Consider the following 26,356-nt stretch of genomic DNA (forward strand, 5'->3'; position numbering starts at 1 on the left):
CTTGCCCAGTCCAGAGTTGTTTGTTGTTTTATTCCTGATCCAGACTGTATTGACTCTGTTGTGCTATTCATCTAAACTGAATTTTGCAGATGCAAAAATAGATGAGTGGAAATGTTTTACTGTTTGATTGATCACATATGATTTGGTAACAGGATTTCATAACATCTAATTACAAACTGAATGACTTAATTATAAGAAGGCTAAAATGTTCTTTCCTTTTTAAGGTGCTGTAAATATGTATAATTTAAGTATACTTAACTTCAGCTACCTTAGGAGTAATTTATATCCATCTAGTGAGTTTCACATTTTTCCAGGGCATCAAAAGGATGCCATTCTTTTTATTATTACTAAAGGTTTGTGAATATAGGTCACTGCCTATCTCATGATCCTATCTACATTCACTCATGAAGAAATCCCTTCAGTAGTTAAACCGTACAGCCACAATGAACACATTAAGCAAGCTATGCATTCCCGTAGGTGAACCATGACTTCAGATTTGGAGATGTAATTTCTCATCCCAAATCATAAACACTGTAGAGCAGACTGGAAGTAAAAAGAAACCAAAATGACAACAAAAGGCTTCCAGCCTCAAACTTAATACTGTCAAAACTTTGGTATTTTATCATTAGATTTATATCACTGTCAAGAGAGGACACAAACCCTCCTTAATTTTACCTAAAATAAATGATACTTACTTTTTACATGACACAGTAACTATTAAGTACACCCAGGGAAATGTATTTTCTTTTTGAACATTTGTGGACATATCAATGATCTTCATTTAAACAGTATCTACAGATACTGTAAATGGGATATAATAACACACACATCATGCCACATTTTCATTCTGTAAGTGAATATACTGCACACCCCTATATTTATTACTACCTTAAATACCTAAAGTTAGAATCAGGTGTAGATGATCAGAAACAAATGATAGTAGAGAGGATCTTGGAGGAGCATGTCTTATTTATCACAACGCCTATATTGAGAGAACTTCCAAAATTCTTCAGAATGAAGGTTATACAAACTTATGAGTCTGGCAGGGGATTTAAAAAGATCTACAAATAATAAAGAAATTCACTATTCCGCCCTCCAGAAGGTCATCTACAAGTGGAAAAGATTTCAAACAACTCTCTACTTGTGCAGGACAGGCCATACTACCAAGTTCAACCTGATAACACGACATGCTGAAAGAAGTCATTAAGAACTAAAGAATTTCATTATTGGATCTACAAGTAGCTCTTGCCACTGTTGATGTTATGGTGCATGAGTCTACCATTTCAAGCTGGTTTGAAAATTAGATCTACATGGGAGATTCGCCATGTTCCAGAAAGAACATCAGTTCTTTGTAAAGTTTGCCCATGAACACCTCCTGAAAGACCAGGACTTCTGAAACAATGAGATATGGACAGATTAGGCAAAGACTGTTATTTAGCCATAGTACTAGAAGAAATGTTAAGTTAGCATTTGACAAGAAGAACCTGGCATGGTGGTGGAAATGTTAAGGTTTGCAACTTCTTTGTTACATTAGAGCCTGGGCAGCCATCATAGAATACAGTAAATCAAATAAGTAATGACTCTAAAGAAAGAAATGACTTGGAAAGCCTAGATCTTAATCCAAATAAAATACAGTGGAACCTCGGTTTGCGAGCATAATTCGTTCCGGAAACGTGCTCACAGTCCAAAGCACTCATATATCAAAGTGAATTTCCTCATAAGAAATAATGGAAACTCAGATGATTTGTTCCGCAACCCAAAAATATTCATATAAAAATGATTAATACAAAATATAAAGTAAAAATACATAAAACAAATTAACCTGCACTTTACCTTTGAAAAGAATCATGGCTGGTGTGAGTGAGTTTCGCAGTCTCCCAGCGCTGTAGCAGAGACACACACACACACACACACACACACACACACACACACACACACACACACACACACATACACATACACATACACATACACATACACATACACACACTCACGCGAGAGAGATACACACACACTCACGTGAGAGAGATACACACAGAGAGAGACACGCCCGCGCACGTGAGAAGAACCATCAGCTCAGTTGTAATCACATGACACTCAGCAGACAAAGCGTATCCATACTACTCGTATTGCAAGACCTCGCTCATTTATCAAGTCAAAATTTATTACAAATTTTAGCTCGTCTTGCAAAACACTTGTAAACCAAGTTACTCGCGAACCGAGGTTCCACTGTACTGTGAAAGGATTTGAAATAGGTTGTGCATAAAAGACATTCCTCAAACATCATTATAGTTAAAAGAATTCTGCATAGAGATACTGGAAAACATTTCTCCCAGTTTATATCTAACACTGATTAAGCATTAAAATGCCTAACTGACATTGTTTCTGTCAAAAAGGGCAATACCAGATATTAAAGTGGTACTTCATTTTTACATAGATGTCAAAGACATCTGTTTATTTTGCATTGGATAATTGCTAAGCCACATTTTCACTATTTGTTTCTTCACATCATCTTTATCTAGAGATACTGCTTAAATGAAGATGAAATCTTGATATAGCCACATATGCTGAAAAGAAAAACATTTATTTAATGTTTTACTTTTTCACAAGTACATTTTGCTATTGGCTTTAAATAAAAATAATCACATTAATACGTATCAAAATAAAGTATTTTTACAACATTTTTTCCTAAGTGGGAACAGATATTTTATAGTTTTGTCACATACAAGAGTAACCTTTTGCATTCCATCTTTCAAATATTAAGTCCTAATGTATGCAAAAGGTACATTTTCTTTCCAAAGTACAATAGTATGAATTAAACCCAGGGAAAACACAATGTACAAATCAAATAGAAATACAAGAGAAAGCCAGTTGCTACTGAGGGACTACTTGTACAGGTCTTAAGTATTTGGTGAGGTAGCTCTCCCCCTCCTGACATAATCCTAGGTTCCTTCTTCCACAAGAAATACTTTTTTTTTCTGAAAATTCCTTACAACTCCAGAGTTAATTAGTGTTCTGGCTAGAAATGGATTTAAAACTCCTCTGGGAGTGACATTCAGTTAAGCAGTAGAATCACTTCTAGAGTAAGTGTTAGCCCTTCTTTAGGTACAGGGCACAAGGAAAGAGATCTCCTTTGCAGTTTATGTCAATCCTACACCACTGAGTCTTCAAGTGCCAGGTCTCCAGGGCAGCACATAGGTTGTCCATTTCCTATAAGGAGTTGCAAGGTTCCTTCTTCTCCAAATCAGAGAATGTGTTGTGACCAATAGTGGAATGGATCAGTCAGCTCTCCCAATTATTGGTCAGATCCTGTAAATTTCTGCCACCCTTCTATCTTCAAAAGGGGTTGTACATCACTAGTGCTTGTATGCTTACCTGCATCTAATGTCCTTGGGGGAATATTTTATATTACCACTCTAGTTCCACTGCACACGCTCTCTCTCTCACACATCTTTGCCATTGCCTTTACTTTGTCCAGCATGTGACTCTCTCTCTGTTGAACCTCTGGAGTTCTTGTGTTGGTCTTTACCCTCCCCTATGTCATCTTTATGGTGTTCCTGCACCTCATGCCAGCTGGCCTGGGCACCCTTACTTTGCTTACACACAGACTCACTCACACACACAGAGACTGACACAAAGGAATATTTTGAACACATAAAATATATCTGGGTGTTCTGCTGTCTGGCATAACCTCATTGCTCTATGTGCATATCTATGTTTTAATCCCAGTTACAGATGATTATTTATTATTTCAGAAAGCTCCATAAGTTTACATTCAGTATTAAAGCATTTCATAAAAGTTACAATATCTGTCATTAAAGAAATGTTTTTTTAATAAGGTATGTTCTTGGGCTGTCTATATTCAAATCTTTAAAACAAATCTAAACACTGAGTTAGCTCTACTAAGATTATTTTTCTGATTAGTACATTCAAAAAAATCCTCTGGTCAGTAGCACCCTGATAAAGAGTAATTTATTGATTGCAGGTTTATACAACAGGTTTCTCAAACAGACCAAATTTATGGATCTCTGATAATAGTACCTGGCAACAGCAGAAAGCAAGAATCAGGCTGACGTGTCACATCTCTGTAATGGCTACTTATCTCGAGGAGACACATCTTGTATCACCATCCTGATTAACAGCTGACATACTTTCCACGGTAGCTAGCAAAGCTTGTGAATAGCACAATACACAGCTTAATAGCATTTCAAGAGGAAGAAAAATAGTAGAGTTGGAGTATAGAAAAATTGAGGATACAAAATGGAGACAGCAGCATACACACTATCAAGCATAGTACAAGTATAGTAAAATAGACATAAACTAAAGCAACGAGAATAACTCCAAGCATAAAGCTTTCTAAATAATTTCAGCAACTACATAATGTGGCTTTTGCATACTAGTCAAGATCAGATGGCAGCAGCCTTAAGTAGACAAAATAATTTGTGAACTATGTTGCCAATTTTTAGCAAATACTCAATAAAAAAAGATCTCGCAAGTTATGCGAGCTGCCTCAGAGGTCACAGATAAATTCAAACATATACTGACTCACTACTACAAAACCCTCAACAGGTGATTTCAGCATAGGCAAAATGACTAGACACGCAAGGTAACTTACAAATATAATTTGCTACTGAATTATGTAAGAAAAAATGGGATACATTTTCATAACAAAAAAAAACCAGAAGAAAAACAGTAATCTGACGCAAGACTATCATGGAGAGAAAATTCATAACCCACAGGAGCCATTTATTATCTCCCATCAACCTACAAGATTGCCTTTCGACTGTGATAGGAAGCTTGGGTCCCAGAGGACAAACTACATTTTTATTATTTCAGAGTACATTAAAAAATAAAAAATACATACTGCTGAAGTCTGTAAGTAATGTATCTGCATAAACATCATTATTATAACCTTATTATATTATATTTTAGTGACAAACTACCATGTCCTGAGCCCAAACTCCAAAACAGAGTCCTAATTTAACAACTACCTATTACCAAATTTGATTAATCTAGGACAGGGCCCCAGGAATCTGAGCCTATTCCATTATCATTAGGCAAAAGGCAGGAACAAAGCATGAACATTACACAAAGAAGGGAAAAAAATGACGATGCCCTCTTGTTTAATTAGAGGCATAAATAACATTCTGAATGAATGAATAATAATTATTCACATGCTGTTTCATGAGAGGTAAACACATACCCCAACATCAAAGTGTAAAACTCAAGAGAAAATGGAACTGCAATGAGGAGAGAGAGAGAGGTTGGGACCATTCAATGATAATATTCGATGACACCCAACAAATGCCCACTTGAATTGGGACCCGAGAACTGCCGGTGACAACTTAGCACCACATTGGAACAACCAACCCCCTTTCCTGTAGGTTGGAGGACCTGCTTGAAGGGCTGAATGCAGGTTAACGTCATACCCAGGGAAAAGCAATTGCAGGTTAAGGGCCTTGCTAAAGGGTCCAACAGAGTAGAGTCAATTCTGGCATTTACAGGATTTGAACTAGCAACCTTCTGATTGCCAGCGCAGATCCCTAACCTCAGAGCCAGCACTCTCCCCAATGAGAGAATGAGAAAGAAAAAACCTTGAGAAACCACAGCAGTATGAATTCATAAGAATTCATCTCCAATACAGCAATGGTAGCAAGTAAATAATGGACCATATAATCATGTTCACATATTACTTTAGAATAAATGAGAAAATGAATACAGTAACATTAGCAACTACAAAAAAAACCCAAATATATGAAGAGTTAGCAATTACATATATTAACAACAAGATTGCAACTTCCACTGGGTCACTGCACATTTCAAATTTATGAACATTATATGAGATTATATTGTCTTATTACTGTTGTGCTATTGGTGCATTCACATACCAAATGCTTTGCTTTTTGTCCCTTCTTCATTCCAAGCATTGCACATTTTACTGCCATATAAAAAGACATTGCTGGGTAAAGGAGAAAACATAAATGGTTGGTAAAAGTACCAAGCTTATTAAATTTGTATATTATAGTTACACCTCAGCTCAAAAATGGAAATATTTCCTTACTATTTTTACATTTTTTCTCTTCCCTCTTAAGCTTAGATGAAGGTAGAGGAAAATGAAGGAAAAGCATTTCACAGATGAAAACTCCAAGGCTATGAACATTAATAAAGTTAAAATGAATTCACTAAACTAATACAAATAAAATAACCTAAATATTTCCTTTGAATAAGGGAGAGGCAGGAGACAATTATTTTGGAATTTATCTTGTTTGATATGTACCGTATATCTTCTAGTAGTGGCCGGCTTCTTATTGACGCCTGTTTCCAATAAACGCCAGGTTTGAAGAGATGTCGCGACAAATAGACGCTGGTCTCTAATAGTAGCCAGTCTCCTTTAAGCGCCGGTCTGTAGTAAACGCGATCTCCAATGACCCACCGCCTTCTTCGTACGCTAATCCTCTTTTCGTACCACCTGGGCTACCGCCCTCCTGCAGTGAATCATACGGTAAGTACCTTTTCGTGTCAAAAATGTTTTGTCGTTGGATGCTATCGAGGAAGCAAGAAAGTAAAAAAGAAATTTCTTTGTGTACATTTTGCCCTTTCATCTCCATGTCAATCATAACCCCACAGAGAGGGCAGAGGTGGCGGGAAGAACATGAAAATGCCATCTTCGACACGTTAATCCTGATAAAACTGATTACTGCGCGACAACAAGCAATGGGAGTACCTGTATTGCCATCACAAGAAGAGGAAGATGAAGAAGAACTCGCAAATAATGAAGCAATCATTACCTATTCAGACGACAAGTAGATGGTAAGTACTGTACTTTATTGTATCTTATTAAGTCTCATGTCGTAATGTATATGTATATGCGTAAGTTTGGAGCTTATTGCATTTCCTTATGTTCCGCAGGGGACTTGTAAGGCTGATGAGCGCTTTCGTGCGAAATTCGGACTGGTGCAGGCCAGTGCTGGTGGCATCATTGGCAAGAAAGTTGACATCGACCGTACCCGTTTTTCATGCTTACGGTAGTGCCGTACTGTATACTGCTTTAATAAGACCATACTGCTGTACTGATAATTTCATTAAATCCTGAAATGTTCATCCGGTGTTGTTACCTACATTTTGTGACCATAAATACGGTACCAAACTGTATTTTACTGCCAAATGAACCCCATTTACCAATCACCATTCCGTCTGCAAGGCGAATAATAGCCGGTCTCCAACAACCGCCGGTCTCTTTTAAACGCCGGGCCGTCCGAATAATTTTTTGAATAAACGCCGGGGCTACTATTGGAAGATATACGGTAAGTTAAAATACACATTAGCAGCATTTACTTGAAATACTGACAGATTTTACAAATGCATGCAGAATGTGATTCATTAATGCAAATGGTTAAAAACAATTCAAACCATCAGGCATCAGAACATCACTATTACTAATATTTCTGATACTACAGAATGAATAAAGTATTGACTCAAACTACTCAGTGTATGTCTACAAATTTAGCATTAGGGAAAACTGGTAATTTTTTATGCAGAAAATGTTGCATACAATTATAATACGCTGTTCACATTGCATAAAACTGGGAAAATTCTTTCATAATAAGCTAGTCAGGCCTAGTCAAATAGAACTATTGAATTGCTGTTATTTTTTTCTTACATGCAGAATTTAGTGTTGCATAGTGTTGATAATCAGCAACTTACACACTGGATGGCAACTTGGAAAAGAAAATAGTACATTCAAGTGTGCCAAACCACAAGGTATGCTGTTTTACTTAGTTTAACAATTGTATTGTAATTTTTTTTCGCAAAATTAAACTAATAACAAATGACATAAAACACAGGTTGCTGTTAGACAGTATTATTGCTCTGTAAGGTTAATATAACATTCTCTAACCTTCCTAATCCAACTGTGTGTTTTTGAGAAAGTTAGAAACACTTTTAGAATTCAAGTTCACTTCACATCAACAGAAAAATTATTTTTATACTGAAATTTTGACATCACAAGTCAAGTCAAGTCAAGGCAAGTTGGGAAGCATGCACTGGTACAGTGCATTGCTGCACCCACTACACGACGAAACAACGTGGGATCCCGGTTTGCAACCCCCCGGTTCAGTCCCACCCTCCGGAAATTACCCTCTATCTGCCGCAGCCAGGTGTTACGTGGACGACCCCTTGGCCTGGTCCAGCCACTCGGGTCCCCAACAATGAGGATCTTATGAGGCAGATCACTCTCAGAGAAACGTGCCACATGGCCGTTGTGCCGTAACTGATGCTCCCTCACAATGCAGGTAAAGTGCCTCATTCGATACTCCATGAGCAACCGCTCATTCGACACAAAGTCAAACCAACGGTACCCAAGGATTTTCAGGAGAGAAACAGTACCAAAGGAGTCCAGTCTTCGTCTCAGGTCACTGGAGAGCATCCATGTCTCACAACCATATAGCAAGACAGGAAGTACCAGGACTCTAAAGACTTGGACTGTCGTCCTTTTGCATAGATATCGGGAGCACCACACAGCCCTTTCCAGCGACCTCATGACCCCCCATGCTCTCCCAATCTGTCTACTGACTTCATAGAAAGAGTCACCAGAGACATGAATGTCACTGCCAAGGTAAGTAAACCACTCAACAAGGTCAACACTCTCTCCGCAAACAGACACACTGCTGATGGATGTGCCCAAGAGGTCATTAAAGGCCTGGATCTTGGTTTTTTTCAAGGACACTCGCAAGCCCAGACACTCAGACTCCTCACTCAGTTTCTCAAGCGCCACAATCAGAGCCACCATTGACTCCGCGAAGATCACAGCATCGTCAGCAAAGTCAAGATCCATCAATCTTTCTTCACCAACAGATGTCCCACAGCCGCTGGACCCCATGACCTTGCCAAACACCCAGTCCATACAAGCATTGAACAGAGTAGGAGCAAGAACATACCCCTGATGAACCCCAGAATCAACTGGGAAAAATGCAGAGGGCCTGCCTCCACTATGCACAGCACTCACAGTACCAGTGTACAAGCCAGCCATGATATCCAGCACCCTTGAGTGGATCCCGTAAACCTTCAGGATGTCCCACAGGGCAAGTCGATCAACTGAGTCAAATGCTTTGTGAAAATCGACAAAGGCTGCAAAGAAACTCTGCCAATATTCAGGTTTGTGCTCCATGAGAACCCTCAGTGCCAAGATGCGGTCGATGGTAGACTTCTTGGGCATAAAACTAGATTGTTCCGGTCGCTGGTTGGTGAGCAAGTGATCACGGATCCTATTAAAGATGACCCTAGCAAGGACCTTACCCTGCACCGAGAGCAGTGTTCTCCCCCTGTAGATGCTGCAATCCAGGCGATCACCCTTCCCTTTCCAGACAGTTGGGATGATGCCAGTCTCCCAAATGGAAGCAAAGATTGCTTGCAATGCCAGGAGGACAGCCTTACCACCAGCCTGGAGACGTTCACCCCGGATACCACAGATCCCTGCAGCCTTGACCCCCATCAGCTGGTTCACAGCTAATCGAAGGATCAGCCTCAAGAACCGTTGATCCAGAGATATCCAACATCCTAGCCGGAGGATCAGCTTTGAACAACTGCTCAAAGTAGCCAGCCCAGCGGGTCACAACTGCAGTGTCATCCGTAAGGACCGTTCCATCAGCCACCCTGACTGCGACTCTCTGAGGAACAGATTCAGCTGTGCGTAATGCTTTGATTCCTCTGTAAGCAAGACGTGGGTCACTAGACCACGAATGGTGTGTCACTTGCTCACAAACTTTCTCCTCGAACAAACGCCTCTTTATCTGCCCTCAGAGCCCTCGCAGCCATCCTTCTCAGTTCCCGGTACAGACCAGAGTTGACATTGAGTTGTGCACTGCGACTCCTCTCGATGATATCCAAGGTGCCCTGCGAAATGAAACACCTCCTTCTGGGAACACTGGTAACACCTACACAACCCTCAGCAACCTTCAGGGTCTTGTCACGGATTCAATCAAAATTCAATGTTTTTTAATATTCTAAATTTTTTGGAAAACATAAATAGACATTTTTATTAAACACTGTAGTGGTACTACAGAAGCCAAAATATCATTTATTATATCTTTATAAACTGATTCAGCTTTATGATCAAAACATGAGCATCTTCAACAGTTAACAATAGGTAGCAGGAGATGGGAAGTTCTGGTCCAGGAAGCCACACTGCATGTAGGTTTTGTTTCAACTAACTTCTTTTTGGAACATCTCGCTTTTTCATGAAATTCTACTCCCTAGATCAATTATCATGGTGCTGTGTAAGAAATTCCTTTTAGTTTAATATTACCTTCTCTGGGAAAATTGTAAATTAAAGTAAATGCTTAAGAAAGAAAGGACAAAAGGAAAGAAAGAAAAGAACGAGTTTTGGATTGAACTTTATTAATCAATGATCAACAAATACTTACATTATCATAAGTAAAACAACCTATCAAAAACCCAACTCACCCCAAAAAGAAACCAATATCTAATTCATATTTCAAATAACAAATATCAACTCATTATCCTAAACTCTATAAATTACCTCATGAACGCACCATCAAGAAAGAAAGAAAGAAAGAAAGAAAGAAAGAAAGAAAGAAAGAAAGAAAGAAAGAAAGAAATTAAAAAACATGAAACTTAGGAAATTGAGAATGTCCCATAACATTTAATTACTGGGAGTTTCTAAGCTAGTACACACAGAACTAGAGTGAACTATCTTATTTTAAAAAAAAGTAAATCACTGAACAAAAAGATTGACTTAAATTAAAGACTTAACAACAAAAGCTTCTAGCCACTGCGGTCCTCCATGACCATGAATGAGCACCCTTGTCCTAAAGATCGAAAAAAGTAGCAGACTGATCACTATCATGAACAATACAACTCTGAGTCCAGCCACGTGCAAAAGTTCGCTGACGACACTGCTATTGTGGGCTGGATCAGGAGTGGACAGGAGGAGGAGTATAGGAAGCTAATCAAGGAATTTATTAAATGGTGCGACTCAAACCACTTACACCTGAACACCAGCAAGACCAAGGAACTGGTGGTGGATTTTAGGAGGCCCAGGCCCCTCATGGACCACGTGATCATCAGAGGAGACTGGGTGCAGAGGGTACAGACCTATAAATACCTGGGAGTGCAGCTGGATGATAAATTGGACTGGAATGCCAATACTGATGCTCTGTGCAAGAAAGGTCAGATCCAACTATACTTCCTTAGAAGGTTGGTGTCCTTCAACATCTGCAATAAGATGCTGCAGATGTTCTACCAGATGGTGCCCTCTTCTACGCGGTGGTGTGCTGCGGAGGCAGCATAAAGAAGAAGGACGTCTCACGCCTGGACAAACTGGTGAGGAAGGCAGGCTCTATTGTAGGCACGGAGCTGGACAGGTTGACATCCGTGGCAGAGCAACGGGCGCTGACCAGGTTCCCGTCAATCATGGAGAATCCACTGCATCCACTGAACAGTGTCATCTCCAGGCAGAGTAGCAGCTTCAGCGACAGACTGCTGTCACTGTCCTGCTCCACTGACAGACTGAAGAGATCGTTCCTCCCCCACACTATGCAACTCTTCAATTCCACCTGTTAAACGTTAACATTATACAAAGTTATTCCCTGTTTTTACCTGCATTTTTATTATTCTTTAATTTAATATTGTTTTTTGTATCAGTATGCTGCTGCTGGATTATGTGAATTTCCCCTTGGGATTAATAAAATATCTATCTATCTATCTATCTAACAAATTAAGCAAAATATGAAACATGCTCAAATGCTTACAAAGGTTTAGATTATTTAGAGTCATCTTCATGATACATAGGGATGTTGTTCTTATTAACATCGCTACCAGACAGATCCAACAAACATTGTTTGAATACTGCTTGAAGAAGCGTCTGTATGGAGACTCTGTTTTTGCTAAAGTCTTCATCTGCCTTACCCAGGTTCATCCAGCATCCTATAATATGTGGCCTGTGATGAGCTGATACTTTCAAAAAAAGCTCTGTTATACAGCAGGCCAGTTTATGGATACAAGGGCAGGCGTAACAGACAAATACTGTACATTAGGAACAACCATCTTTCTTTAATGAACCAATGACATTTATGCTCTAATAAAAGTAAATTTAAGTGTACCTATTTACAAGGCCAAAGAACTAAGAGTGAACTGAGAGTTGGTCTTGGCTCATTCTGTGGGACATGTCCAATTTGCTTGTTCATGTGGGAACTGTAACTCGGAAATGTTATTTGTGCACTCACACATATGTTTACTTAGCTTGCAAGTGCTGCCTGGGTAGAAAATGACCATCACATTTCTGCCTGGGGTATAGTTATAATATTTGTTTGGTGAGTATATAATAAACAATAAAAAGGTTAAACATTAAACATAGAGAAAATGACTACAAATTAAACTGATCATCATTTCCTGGAAAAAGCTTACATTTGTTTCATTCTTGCTTTTGATTTCAGTGTAATTTCAAATGAAGCCTCTGCTGGCCAGCATTAATAATGCAACAGCAGTGAATATGTGAGCCTGTTAGGTGTTCTGACCCTGTATATAACAGATATATCAATGTTGCAGTCCATGCTGACTTTACAGTGTGTAAAGAACCGGTACTCCAATTTCAGGAGGCTCTGAACTCAATCTCTGTTATAACAAAGACATATTATTAAATTAAAATATATGGCAATGACCACTTCTCTAAATCTTTTAAAGTCAAAGTTCATTCTTACTTAAAAATGACTTTAAAAGATGAGACAACTCAGAATACGCTTAAAACAAATCTATTTAGTAAGGCAGACAGCAGTGATCCGATGTCTTAACATTTATTTTAATATTCAAAATTGACTATAAAATGATTGCTCGGCACAAACCATGAGAATGTCTTATGAAAAAAAATATCGATGAAAAGAAGCTGACACTGCATTTAATCAGCTATCAATATGGGTTAATTACAAAATTATGCCTCAACTCATTTAATCATCATCATCTTTGACTTATGATTTGTTTTTAAATTATGTACATCGGTCACACATTTTAGACAGCTATCAAAAGCAGTTTTCCAAAGACACGTTCTTTTATATGGTTTCTCTTAATAGATATCCCACACAGCTTCCAGCAGTTGTGCCTGCAGTTTATTTTTTAAGACTATTTTATATAATCTTTTAAACACATTCCATAAAATTAAAGTTTTCAGTGTCATATTAATGATTTGGAGCAAGAGATGGTTTTAGCTAAAAATAAGCCTTAGTACTATGTTGCAATACCTATTAGAATAACTGTGATCATTTAATTATGTAACACAATAGTATATGTCAGCAGGATGTATAAAAGAAATTACATTCATTAATGGCTGAGACACTGAACTCATTCCCTGTTACTAATTCAGCAATCAGTTAGTCTTCCTTTAATACATATGTACAATATTACCATGAATATGTGCCTGTAAAGTTCTGTGAATATAGTGCTTACTATATGAAGGACATATATAAAATGAATTTTATAAATTTATAAAATACATTTGTTTACGTTTACACTGCAAGAAATGATAATCCTACTGCTCTTGGCTCAGCAGTAATATTTTTTACTTTGGTGTCTGCTTTGTCAACACTTCTACTTTGCCATATGATAAATGTCAATCAAGACACTGAGATTCCCTAATGCTGCAGCAAGAATGTTAATAAAATGTTTAGCCGATTACCACAAGCAATAAACCCATCATTTTAATTAACACACCACGTATTTCAATTGCACAAAATACTACATTCTCAATTAGAGCAATTAACACAACAATCTGAAATAAAAAGATAGAATCAGCCTCTCAGCTAACCTCCAGGAAATAGCAGAACAGAAATGAACTTGTTAAGTTATTTTAAACTGGATACTGTATGCTTACAAAGGATCTGGATTTTTCCTCGCGTTTAAAATCTGCAAAATTTTATTATACCAATTCTACACACTTCTGCAATTCTATATTTTTTTCCTTCTAAAATAATTTCTACCATCGTTCCACTCATATGCAGGGGAGGTGCCCAGTGTGAAGAATAATGTCAGATGATATAAAAAGAAAAATGTACTTTAACACGAGTATTGGTTTTATAATGCTTATTTAATAGACTGATAATCCAATAGTATTTAAATGAAACATTTGTTATCCTTGATTTATTTTGTAGTATTTACCTCATTCAATGGCAATTTTAGTATTTTGGTACTAAGCTATACAACCTCCACCTCTACCTTCATTAAGAACTCGGTTTTCTACCTAGAAATTCAGGGTTCATGCTGCCCCAATCGTCTTAATAATCTGATAGTTCTATGGTGATGGTGAAGGCACCTATAATTCCAAGAACACCAGCTGCAATCCTGGAATCTAACTTGTGTCCATCACTGAGCAAATTCATATGTACATTTCCACATAGTTACATTAGGCTAATTTTAATTTAGCTAGATGGGAGCAACTCTTCAGTAAAATGTATATGCCAGTTTAAATTACTTAAAGAGGAGGAGGAAAAAAATTCTCTGATTTTAGTAGACAAAAATTAAACTATTTGGGCAGAAATCCAAACACCGTGTTTAGAGAGGACCAGACACAGCTCATTGCTTGCCTTTTACTATACCTGTAGTGAAGCATTGCGGTAGCAGAACTGAGGGAAGGAGGAATGCAGTCAAGTGCAGAGAGTTCCTTCAAGAAAACTTGCTACAGATTGCATTCAGCCTTTGACAGATGTGACAGTTCCCCTTTCAGCATGAGAATACAGTGGTGTGAAAAACTATTTGCCCCGTTCCTGATTTCTTATTCTTTTGCATGTTTGTCACACAAAATGTTTCTGATCATCAAACACATTTAACCATTAGTCAAATATAACAAAAGTAAACACAAAATGCAGTTTTTAAATGATGTTTTTTATTATTTAGGGAGAAAAAAAATCCAAACCTACATGGCCCTGTGTGAAAAAGTAATTGCCCCCTGAACCTAATAACTGGTTGGGCCACCCTTAGCAGCAATAACTGCAATCTAGCGTTTGCGCTAACTAGCAATGAGTCTTTTACAGCGCTCTGGAGGAATTTTGGCCCACTCATCTTTGCAGAATTGTTGTAATTCAGCTTTATTTGAGGGTTTTTTTAGCATGAACTGCCTTTTTAAGGTCATGCCATAGCATCTCAATTGGATTCAGGTCAGGACTTTGACTAGGCCACTCCAAAGTCTTCATTTTGTTTTTCTTCAGCCATTCAGAGGTGGATTTACTGGTGTGTTTTGGGTCATTGTCCTGTTGCAGCACCCAAGATCACTTCAACTTGAGTTGACGAACAGATGGCCGGACATTCTCCTTCAGGATTTTTTGGTAGACAGTAGAATTCATGGTTCCATCTATCACAGCAAGTCTTCCAGGTCCTGAAGCAGCAAAACAACCCCAGACCATCACACTACCACCACCATATTTTACTGTTGGTATGATGTTCTTTTTCTGAAATGCTGTGTTCCTTTTACGCCAGATGTAGCGGGACATTTGCCTTCCAAAAAGTTCAACTATTGTCTCATCAGTCCACAAGGTATTTTCCCAAAAGTCTTGGCAATCATTGAGATGTTTCTTAGCAAAATTGAGACGAGCCCTAATGTTCTTTTTGCTTAACAGTGGTTTGCGTCTTGGAAATCTGCCATGCAGGCCGTTTTTGCCCAGTCTCTTTCTTATGGTGGAGTCGTGAACACTGACCTTAATTGAGGCAAGTGAGGCCTGCAGTTCTTTAGACGTTGTCCTGCGGTCTTTTGTGACCTCTCGGATGAGTCGTCTCTGCGCTCTTGGGGTAATTTTGGTCGGCCGGCCACTCCTGGGAAGGTTCACCACTGTTCCATGTTTTTGCCATTTGTGGATAATGGCTCTCACTGTGGTTCGCTGGAGTCCCAAAGCTTTAGAAATGGCTTTATAACCTTTACCAGACTGATAGATCTCAATTACTTCTGTTCTCATTTGTTCCTGAATTTCTTTGGATCTTGGCATGATGTCTAGCTTTTGAGGTGCTTTTGGCCTACTTCTCTGTGTCAGGCAGCTCCTATTTAAGTGATTTCTTGATTGAAACAGGTGTGGCAATAATCAGGCCTGGGGGTGGCTACGGAAACTGAACTCAGGTATGATACACCACAGTTAGGTTATTTTTTAACAAGGGGGCAATTACTTTTTCACACAGGGCCATGTAGGTTTGGATTTTTTCTCCCTAAATAATAAAAACCATCATTTTAAAAACTGCATTTTGTGTTTACTCGTGTTATATTTGACTAATGGTTAAATGTGTTTGATGATCAGAAACATTTTGGGTGACAAACATGCAAAAGAATAAGAAATCAGGAAGGGGGCAAATAGTTTTTCACACCACTGTAATCCAAAGAATCCAGCCAAGATAATGGTGGAGTGACTTTGGATCAAATTTCTAACTGTCCTTGAGTGGCCCAGTGAAAGTCCAAGCTTAAACACCATTGAAGAAATGTGGGGAAACCGGAATATGGCAGTTTACAGATGTGTCCCATTCAATCAAGACCTTCTGAGGATAAACTGCCCAAATCCAGGTGTGAAAAGCTTGTAGAGTCTTAGCCAAGAAGGTTTGAGGCTGTAATTGATGCCAAAGGGACTTCTACAAAGTATTGAATTAAGGGTCTGAATACGTCTATCAAGTAGAGATTTCAGATTTTGATTTTTAATAAATTTGCAAACCTTTCTGAAAACATGTTTTCATTTGGACATTATAGGCCATTAATTGTGGATTAATGGGCAAAAAACATAAATGTAACCATTTAAAATTAATTCTACATCACAATAAACTGTGCAGAAAGTGAATGGGTCTGAACACTCTGCATCCACATACATTTTCAAAATAATGAAAACTCTGACATTTTGTCCCCCATTACATTATTTTTTCAGAAACATTATTAAACACACCACAAACTACCTTAGAGAAGAATCTACAACCTTGGCCAACCTGGAAGTCCATAATGCTGACCTTTATATGGTTCACCCTAGCATGTCATGGGTCAAAACATTTTGGTTGTCACATATTAGGAACAGGAGCTGTTGCTAGCAATAATAACTCCACGCCAAGTCCCAAAATGGTACTTGCCCATGGAACATAAAAATGGTAGTGTAGGAACAACAAAAATATGTTAATCAAAATGGAAAGCTTTCAAATAAAAAGAAGCTATTCAAATAACCTATCTATATAACATGCAAAGTTGACCGACTCATTCACTCACTTTAAGATTAGCATATACTCAATGATAACATATATGTTGTTATATTTTTATTCAACCTGAGAGTTTCCAGCTTCAGCACCCACATAGTGAACATTTCCTCAAGTCTTTTCATAGTTATACTGAATCAAATGAGTTGTGCTATTATTAATTAAATGTAGGGATGGGGAAGGCATTACATTATTTTAGTTCTGACGAATGCACAAAATTAACTGTTAAAATACAGAAAGAGTGAATCAAAAGGTTTATATTATTATACAATACTTCATTAATGTAAATCAAACACTCTTGTGCATTACATGGTTTACACTCAAGCATACAAATCAAGTCATGTGATTTAAGAAGGAAACTTACAATGTGACTATCTCCACATATATGGTTTTGAACAAATGATGAATACAAGTGGCCAGTCAGTGTCCTGTTAGAACATTAATAGTATTCATCATATAAGGATGAATGGCACTAGTAGATAAGCAAGGAATCCTTAGAAACAAGTTCCCAACATTTGACTTGCTCCTTTATATATATACAAAAAATAAAGTAAACAATTTGTGAACCTTGATTGCTGACTTCTTCACTTAGTCTCCTTAAAGCCCTGTCACACTAAAAGAGTTTTCCATATGTGTGTCCATAAATTGTGTGGTGTGAAATCCCCAGTGGTCAATCACACAGGTCTGCAACTTGTATCTGTCTGATACTTTGTCATACCATGACAGAGTGACAATGAAAAAAAATGCTGCCCAAGTGGAAAAATGAAACTGTGTTGAGAACTTCTGAAGGCGTTGTGTAATCTGCCATGCATCACCATTTTTAGGTGTGTAATCTAACATACTCAAAGCAGCAGCATCCAGCAGCTCTAGTCAGTAAATATGCAAAGTTCTTCAACTTTATTGTGTGACATCAGTTTTAGTGTGTCTCACTTCATTGTTTTGTATCTTTTTTGGCTTCATCCACTCAATATTTTACTGTGTAAACTACAATCTTTTTGCAGATTTACGACTAGTTTTTTCTAGATTTATTTTACTGGAATACTGTCAAAATGCATCTTTAATTATATTCTCACTTGCACAGTTACTTCCATAATATTGTCAGTTGCACTCTATGAATTAAAAAATACTATTGCACAGTCTTATGATTTTTGATTTGAAAGGAAATGTCAATTACATAATTAAAACAAAATGCAATGAAACCAATGGAAAGAATGAAGAATGAAAAACACGAATGGGCCTTTGGTATCCAGAACAAACTAAAAAAGTTTGACAGAATCATATTTCATAAAATGATGTACTCAAAACTAAATGAATAACCTTCATGGAATATTTACACAATTACAGTGGTTACAATTAAAGTATAATAAGCTTAATTCTAGTTACTGTACCTGAAATACCTTCATTGTTCAAGGGTGCAAAAGAAGGACTGGAACTATCACATTCTAAAGAGCCTTCCTGGTCTGAGGTCCCACCTTCCTCTTCTGAGAAGCTGTGCTCATCAAGAAGGCTGTCCTCACCCTCCTCTAAAGGGCCTAAGGAACCTTTAAAGAATGAACAAAAAGTCCTTAGTTAAGAAATACCATAAAAATTTGCATTGAAAATTATTTCTTTGTTACTTAACTTTATAAATAAAACACTATGAACAAGTTTGAAAATATAAAAAACATACACCAAGCTCCAACAGTATTTTTTTTCATAACCAAATTTAAAAAAGTGTCCCATATTTGCTTTACATGACTAGAAGCTGATTAGTTGAGTGCTCAGTCGCATGTCTTTCTCAAAGTGTTCAATCATCAACTTACACTGTTGCATGTCCTGAATATGGTACCAGGTAGAACAGGACCCACAAATGTAATAGACAGACAGGCAGAAAGACAGACAGAACAAACTTAATTTTTACAGAAGGAAAAAAATCTGGCTTTTTTACATACACATAATATACTGTATAATACCACCAAATGTACAACTACCAGGTTGATTAAGTAGAAGTATCATTTGTATTTATTTGTGAATATTTTTGTGCTAAATGCAAGATTAAACACAGATCAAAATTATGTCTTAAATACTTGAGTTGTGCTTTAAAATGGTAAGCTTTTGAAAAAAGAGAGAAAGAAAAACAGTACTGAAGAAGGGGACACAGTTAAAAACTTGTTAAGGGTAAATTTTGCACAAATATTAGGAAGTTTTTCTTTACACAAAGAACGATAGACACTTGAAATAAGCTACCAAGTAGTGTGGTAGACAGTAAGATGTTAGGGACTTTCAAAACCGACTCGATGGTTTTGGAAGAGACCCAAGCATAGGAATGAAAGTGTGAAGGAGATTATTATTGCATCAGTGCTATGGGTGCAGTGAGGTAAACACTTGGCATTAACCACTGAAGTGGAGAATAGGCCTTACAGTAACACTGCATCAGCTGAGTTTTACAGGAAAGAAGCAAAAAAAGATTTAGATATGCTGTTAGCCGTACCATCGTTTTCAAAGTTAGATACTGTTAATGCTATGCTTCCTTGCAATATCCCTTTCCACATCTGTGCAAATGAATATCTTATTTTTTAATGGACATATATGTTTCCCCCCTTTGTCTAAACACATTTAACATTAACATATTTTACTAAGGCATTAACTATGTTGCCTTTTGTCTTTAAGATCAAAAAATGAATAAGAGAAAGAGAAACAAATTCATCAATCATCTGGAAAGACATCTAATAAAGAACTTTGATTAATAAAACTTTAGACTACTGTGACTAGGAAAAAAAGTAGTTTCCAGTCTTAAGTCCAAGGCTCCATTTCTCAACACACACTTTATCAAGAACTAAAACTACTTTGTCTAATCATGTATATGAAACAAGATGTAAATATTTAAAATCTAAAGCAGTACAAAGGACCATTCTATAATTCCATGAAAGATCTCAGCTGTTGAGTGAAATATAATTCATTTATATTTCTTATCCACCTTAATAAAAGTACAAGGGTTTTTGTGTGTTCCTGTCTGGTTGATGCAACTCTATCATTCAAACAGATGGTACATCACAAACATTTGTGGTAATAAAATACACTGCATCTGTCATTCCAGAAATGGCACACCACAAAAATTAACACAACTTTTATGAATCTCATACTTCATGGCATATATCAGAGGCATGCATTGCATTTGTCATTCCAACAGAAGGCGCGTCAGAAACATTTGTACTACTACATGCATTACAAAATTACGTTCAATGGTCTAAGTTGATTAATTACATTTCAAACTAGCTTAGAATGGGTAGCACAGCTATTAATAATCACAGGATAAAACACAAAGCAAAATAAAGTTTTGTAAACTCCATATTTGTAGCCAATGACTGGTGAACTGTGTGCAGCTGAGCAGACATTGTCTCTCTGGTGTTAGTTTGTGGCAAGAAACATTCATACATGTAATAAAATGAAAAATAATTCCTACCATAAATGCATCTGACGTAAAGACAAATTAATACAAAAAATTGACAGAAATGGCACAGTCAAAGCTTTTAAGGTAAACACAATATATCTAAACAAAGATTTTTTTTCTTTAAGGCACCACTGACTAAAGTTAGACAGTAAAGTAATAAACCAACCATCACCATGGCTTTCTTTAATTGGAGAATGTATATGGTACACATTTTCAGCATGTAAGTGGTCAACAATGCTGAATCAAGATTCTTTTCTCTGAATCGCCGCATTCACAGCTTCCTGGGTTTGTGGAATTATTGCTTGTATGAGAAAACGTTTATAAGGGTTACATCCGGAGTGATTTGTGTTTTCCATTTAAAAAATTATTCTCTGTACATTAATATATGCAGGTTTGCCATGGCACTGGTGGTGCTCATTGGTCAGATGTGTAAGAATTTCACTGTATTATGTGACAATATTACTACTACTACTAATATTAGTAGTTTAAAGCTTTTTCTAAGAAAAGGAAAAAAAAACAGTAAATCAGAAGAATAAAAGGACCAGCACTTCAAAAGTATGGCTCCCTAAAAATCGACTGATAAGATGTACCAACATCTGCAAAAAGTTGATATTTTGATTTATAAATTACACATAGAGTAAATCAAAACTATCTAAAACTTGGTTGGTTTAAGATAAAATGTGAAGTGTTTGATATGATTATTTAAATTGTTTTCAAAAATGTGCAAAAAGTTTAAAATGAAAATCCAAAGGCTCATTGGAGATTCGTTTGTCCACTTCCCTCTTTACTTTAATATCTCAGCAAATGGTGTATATCAACTAAAGGCTGCTGTAATAATTTCTTCACAGAAGCCCATGGGATTTCAGATCTAATGTTCTATTTTGTTTTCAAAACAATTTTGTAAAGCTTGATAGAGGAAAAATATAAAATAAATAAGCATAAATGTAAAGCCTAGATATCCAAAGAGCATTTTGCACACTGTTCTTTTTTTCAATTATTATCAATTTTCATTTTAACTGCAATGAATGGAAGATTCTTTCAGACTAATGCTGTGTCTGTAGGCGTATATATTTACGCCAAGAGAACAAAGGACCTTATAATCTATACAAAGCATACAACAATAACCGTGAATAAAGAGGCATGTAGAAAAAGGAAAGGCAATTTTTTTTTTTAATTCTGCTAATTTCACTTCCAAAGCAATTAAAAAGGGGGCTGTGATAATACTCAGAAACAATCGCGGCCTGACAAAGTGTTTCTCTCTTTGTAAATGAAACATCTTTAGGCTAATTTCGTCTTCCATGCCTGCATGGTTCATTGCAATTTTAGATAAAATTAACACAGTTAGATTTGGAACTTAATAAAAAAGGAGGAGGAAAAAATGGAAAGATTCTGTATACAATATTTTTAGAATGATTTAACCAAGCTCCAATTTTCAGTATCTATGAAGACTTTTCTACACAATTAATTTTCTTTTAATCATGGTCGAACAAAGGACTTTTAATATTTAACATTCCAATTATGTTTCATATTGTAGAAAGAAATATGCAATACTGAATTCAGGTTTTAAATTCTTTCTCAATAAACTTTTGGAGGACAACATAACATACAAATTGAGACAGACTTTATTAATTTAATAGTTTGTAGATGCGTTCATAGCAATGATGTAAATGCTCACATCAATACAAAAGTTAGCACACATTTCTTCTTTCCAATCTATAAGTACTCAAGTCAAAATATTATAAACTCCCTCTGCAAACACTTTTTCAAATCAAAACGTAAAGATTTATTCATATATGAACCATAAATGAGAATGAAAATGCCTGTTAAACCATACAAAATGAAAGTTTCGGCTTACACCTTATTGAGGTGGAATCAGCGCAATCTATCTTTTCATGTAGGTTAGAATAGAGAGACCCATTGTTCATTTGCTGCTTCTCAGTTTAATCTCCCCTCATCTCAATTCGCGCCTTCCACTTTGAATTTAATGAGTTTCTCCATTTTTACTTCCTTGTTACTTGAAAATGGACATTCACACCTGCTTCTCATTGATGTATAAGAAATCATGAAAACTGTCACTTGCAAGACAGACAGAAGTATGATTGCTACTCATAATCTAGTGTACTACACTATGTAAGTACTTTCAAAGTGTGTCTAAGGTCAAATTATGATAAATGGTAGAGGTACAATAAAAAAATAATAGAGAAGGCATTGGTATTTAACATTAAATCCATCCATCCATTATCCAATCCGCTATATATCCTAACTACAGGGTCACGGGGGTCTGCTGGAGCCAATCCCAGGAAACACAGGGCGCAAGACAGGAAACAAACCCCGGGCAGGGTGCCAGCCCACCACAGTATTTAACATTAAATCATTCTGATTTTGCTAATAGGTGTTAAGCCATTTGATATAACAAAATAGGAAGCAAGGACCAAGTAGTTTTCATAACTTAATAACACATGTGTGGCTTTAATAAAGTATATAGAAATTAATGTGAGAAACAAAATTGGGACTAAGATGGCTAATTCAGACTTGCCCACAAAACAGGCATTTGTTTTTTTGGGGGGAATAATAAAAATATATACTAGCTGGAATTTCTCACATTATAAAATAAAATAGAACCATGCTTCCTAATTAAATTAACATACTCTATTAAATAGAGGAGCTGTCATGTATTTAATTTTAAAAAAACCTGCAGCCACTTTACCAGTCCAGGGTTAACTACTCATGCTCTAGCTCAGGGGTACTCAAGTGTAGTCCTTTGTGGTCAGAGTGGCTGCAGGTTTTCGTTCCAATCACTGCTAATGAAGCAGTTATTACTCAACACTTTGTGCTTCATTTAAGCTAAGATTCCAAAATTTTAATTGCTTTTCTCAGCCAGTTACCAAATATCATGCAAATCACAAAGGAACTTAACAGCTCACATCTAACTTCCTATGAAAGGTAAATCTGCAATATCAGATTGACCCAATTTTGCAGAATAAAAGCACTAATGAGACAGAAAATTAAGAAACAATTTCCGTTATAGAGAGGAACTGACTTCTAATTAAGCAAATGGGTTGGAACAAAAACCTGAAACCACTGCTGCCATCCAGGACCAAACTTGAGTTGGCATGGAGTTGGTTAGGCACAGTGTAGACAAAGTAAATATATTATTTTTTCCCTTCCAAAAGAAACAAAAAAAGTCTGCAAGCAGTTCTCCTAAATTAAAACACATGGACATTACACATTAATTTTGTATGCAGATATCATAATATGCTGCGGTGGGTTGACACCCTGCCCGGGATTGGCTCCTGCCTTGTGCCCTTTGTTGGCTGGGATTGGCTCCAGCAGACCCCCGTGACCCTGTATTCGGATTCAGCGGGATGGAAAATGGATGGATGAATATCATAATATGTGAAAAAACACATACTGTATGTTCATACAGAAACAAAATGTTTTTGCAGGATGTTTAACCATTTAGAAGGGGTTCCCTGCTTTAAATTGGCATGTTGACCGCCATTCTTTTCTTGTTTACAAGGACAGAGGGCACAATGATAGCTCATTTTCTTTCAAAGAATGATGCCCAAATACCTACAAAATGTTGGTTTTGATAAACCATGCCACTTGAATGGCTATTTGTGGTTTCCAGAGTCAATATTGTCATGGTATCTTGGTGCTCTCTTAAAGAAAATACAAATTGAATTCCGAATAAAAACATCCTGGTTGCTTTCCGCAGCATGGGCAACACCTGCTGGACCTACTTACAGTTCAATTCTCAAACTGTCAATGACAAGTGTTAGGATATTCTGGTTTTGCCTCCTTTTTGCCAAGTGCAACTGTGAAACCTTTGGAACAGATAAGGTATCTAACTAATGATAACATAACAAAAAATTAAACTACGGTTTAAAATCTAAAAATGCACCTGTTTTAATAGAAGCTAGCTTTGATCTGCGAAATTACCCAAAGTGCTTTTTACAGTGAATATGTGGTGTTCACCAGTATTTTTCTCGAGGGGCTGGCTTGGGTGAATACTTTTTTCTGCCAGTGCACCATGGTGTTTTGCGAGGCTAGCATGACACAATGTCAGAGCTGTAGCAGCCTTATGCAGAACTTTCAAGAACAGCTATTGTAAGATAGTTGCCAATCTGCTTCAATATTGTAGTCACAGTATTTTCAGTTGAGGAGTACATTAGCAAACCATATTGAGAACTGCCACTGGATATACAACACTCACTCCAGTGCACTGGCAGTTGCAGCACTGCATTGCTAATTTGCATGCATAATTAGCCACACAGCATGAAAGGAGCCCTGCCTTTGTAAGAAAACAGAGAACCCCTTGTGAAATAATAATAATGAGAGATATGTAACTATTTACAAGACATCCACTCCAGAGCATTGACTCAGATACACAGGAAAGAAAAATGATGTCCTTTCTGTTAACTGTAGCAGCAACTTCAAACACTGACACAGTTAATTTGTGACCCAAGAGTGGAACTCTATGAGTGTAATGATCTGTATTTTACTTAATTACTGCCAGTTTATGGCCATTTTTTGTATTTTGTTGGTGGTATTTGTTTGGTCTGTGTCTTTTGTTGTTTGGGGCATAGTGGCACAGTAGTTAGCCCCAATGCCTCATAGCTCACGGAAGTCACATTTTTGGGCACAATAATCAGTCCAGAAAGTTCACAGATGTTTTCCTAACCCTTTGGGACACTTGAAAGACCACTTAACCATTATAATTCACTCAAAATTATTTCAGCTCATCCTTCCCCATTCACTTCACGCATTTTGTAGAGATTGGGGAAGTTCCCAACTAACTAACTAACTCCCAACAAAATTTTCTGAACTCACAGCAAGACGAACTCTGACAAACTGACTTTGGAAAAAAAAAAAAAAAAAGTAGTTCTGGTGACAGATTTTTATTTAAATACTGTTATACAAAGTAGTATATATACTGCTCAAAAGAATTAAAGGAACACTTTTTAATCAGAGTATAGCATAAAGTCAATGAAACTTATGGGATATTAATCTGGTCAGTTAAGTAGCAGAGGGGGTTGTTAATCAGTTTCAGCTGCTGTGGTGTTAATGAAATTAACAACAGATGCACTAGAGGGGCAACAATGAGATGACCCACAAAACAGGAATGGTTTAACAGGTGGAGGCCACTGACATTTTTCCCTCCTCGTCTTTTCTGACTGTTTCTTCACTAGTTTTGCATTTGGCTACAGTCAGTGTCACTACTGGTAGCATGAGGCGATACCTGGACCCTACAGAGGTTGCACAGGTAGTCCAACTTCTCCAGGATGGCACATCAATACGTGTCATTGCCAGAAGGTTTGCTGTGTCTCCCTGCACAGTCTCAAGGGCATGGAGGAGATTCTAGGAGACAAGCAGTTACTCTAGGAGAGCTGGAGAGGGCCATAGAAGGTCCATAACCCATCAGCAGGACCAGTATCTGCTCCTTTGGGCAAGAAGGAACAGGATGAGCACTGCCAAAGCCCTACAAAATGACCTCCAGCAGGCCACTAGTGTGAATGTCTCTGACCAAACAACCAGAAAGACTTCATGAGGGTGACCCAAGGGCCCCATGTCCTCTAATGGGCCCTAAGCTCACTGCCCAGCAGCATGCAGCTCGATTGGCATTCGCCATAGAATACCAGAATTGGCAGATGCAACACTGGTGCCCTGTGCTTTTTACAGATGAGAGCAGGTTCACCCTGAGCACGTGACAGA

At 37.3% G+C, this 26,356-nt stretch overlaps 1 protein-coding gene across 3 annotated transcripts in view; it reads right to left on the reverse strand.

Annotated features, from left to right (window-relative positions):
• Positions 1-26,356, reverse strand: part of zfpm1 (zinc finger protein, FOG family member 1) — a 270,631-nt gene that overhangs the window by 117,597 nt on the left and 126,678 nt on the right. For 2 of the 3 annotated variants that reach the window (XM_039763523.1, XM_039763521.1), the window contains exon 2: positions 18,600-18,752. In XM_039763523.1, the coding sequence (XP_039619457.1) occupies positions 18,600-18,752 (153 nt within the window). The remainder of the gene's footprint in view (positions 1-18,599; positions 18,753-26,356) is intronic. The other variant, XM_039763522.1, reaches the window with a different exon arrangement.

The sequence above is a fragment of the Polypterus senegalus genome, chromosome 9 (genome assembly GCF_016835505.1).
Source record: "Polypterus senegalus isolate Bchr_013 chromosome 9, ASM1683550v1, whole genome shotgun sequence".
Lineage (NCBI taxonomy): Eukaryota > Metazoa > Chordata > Cladistia > Polypteriformes > Polypteridae > Polypterus > Polypterus senegalus.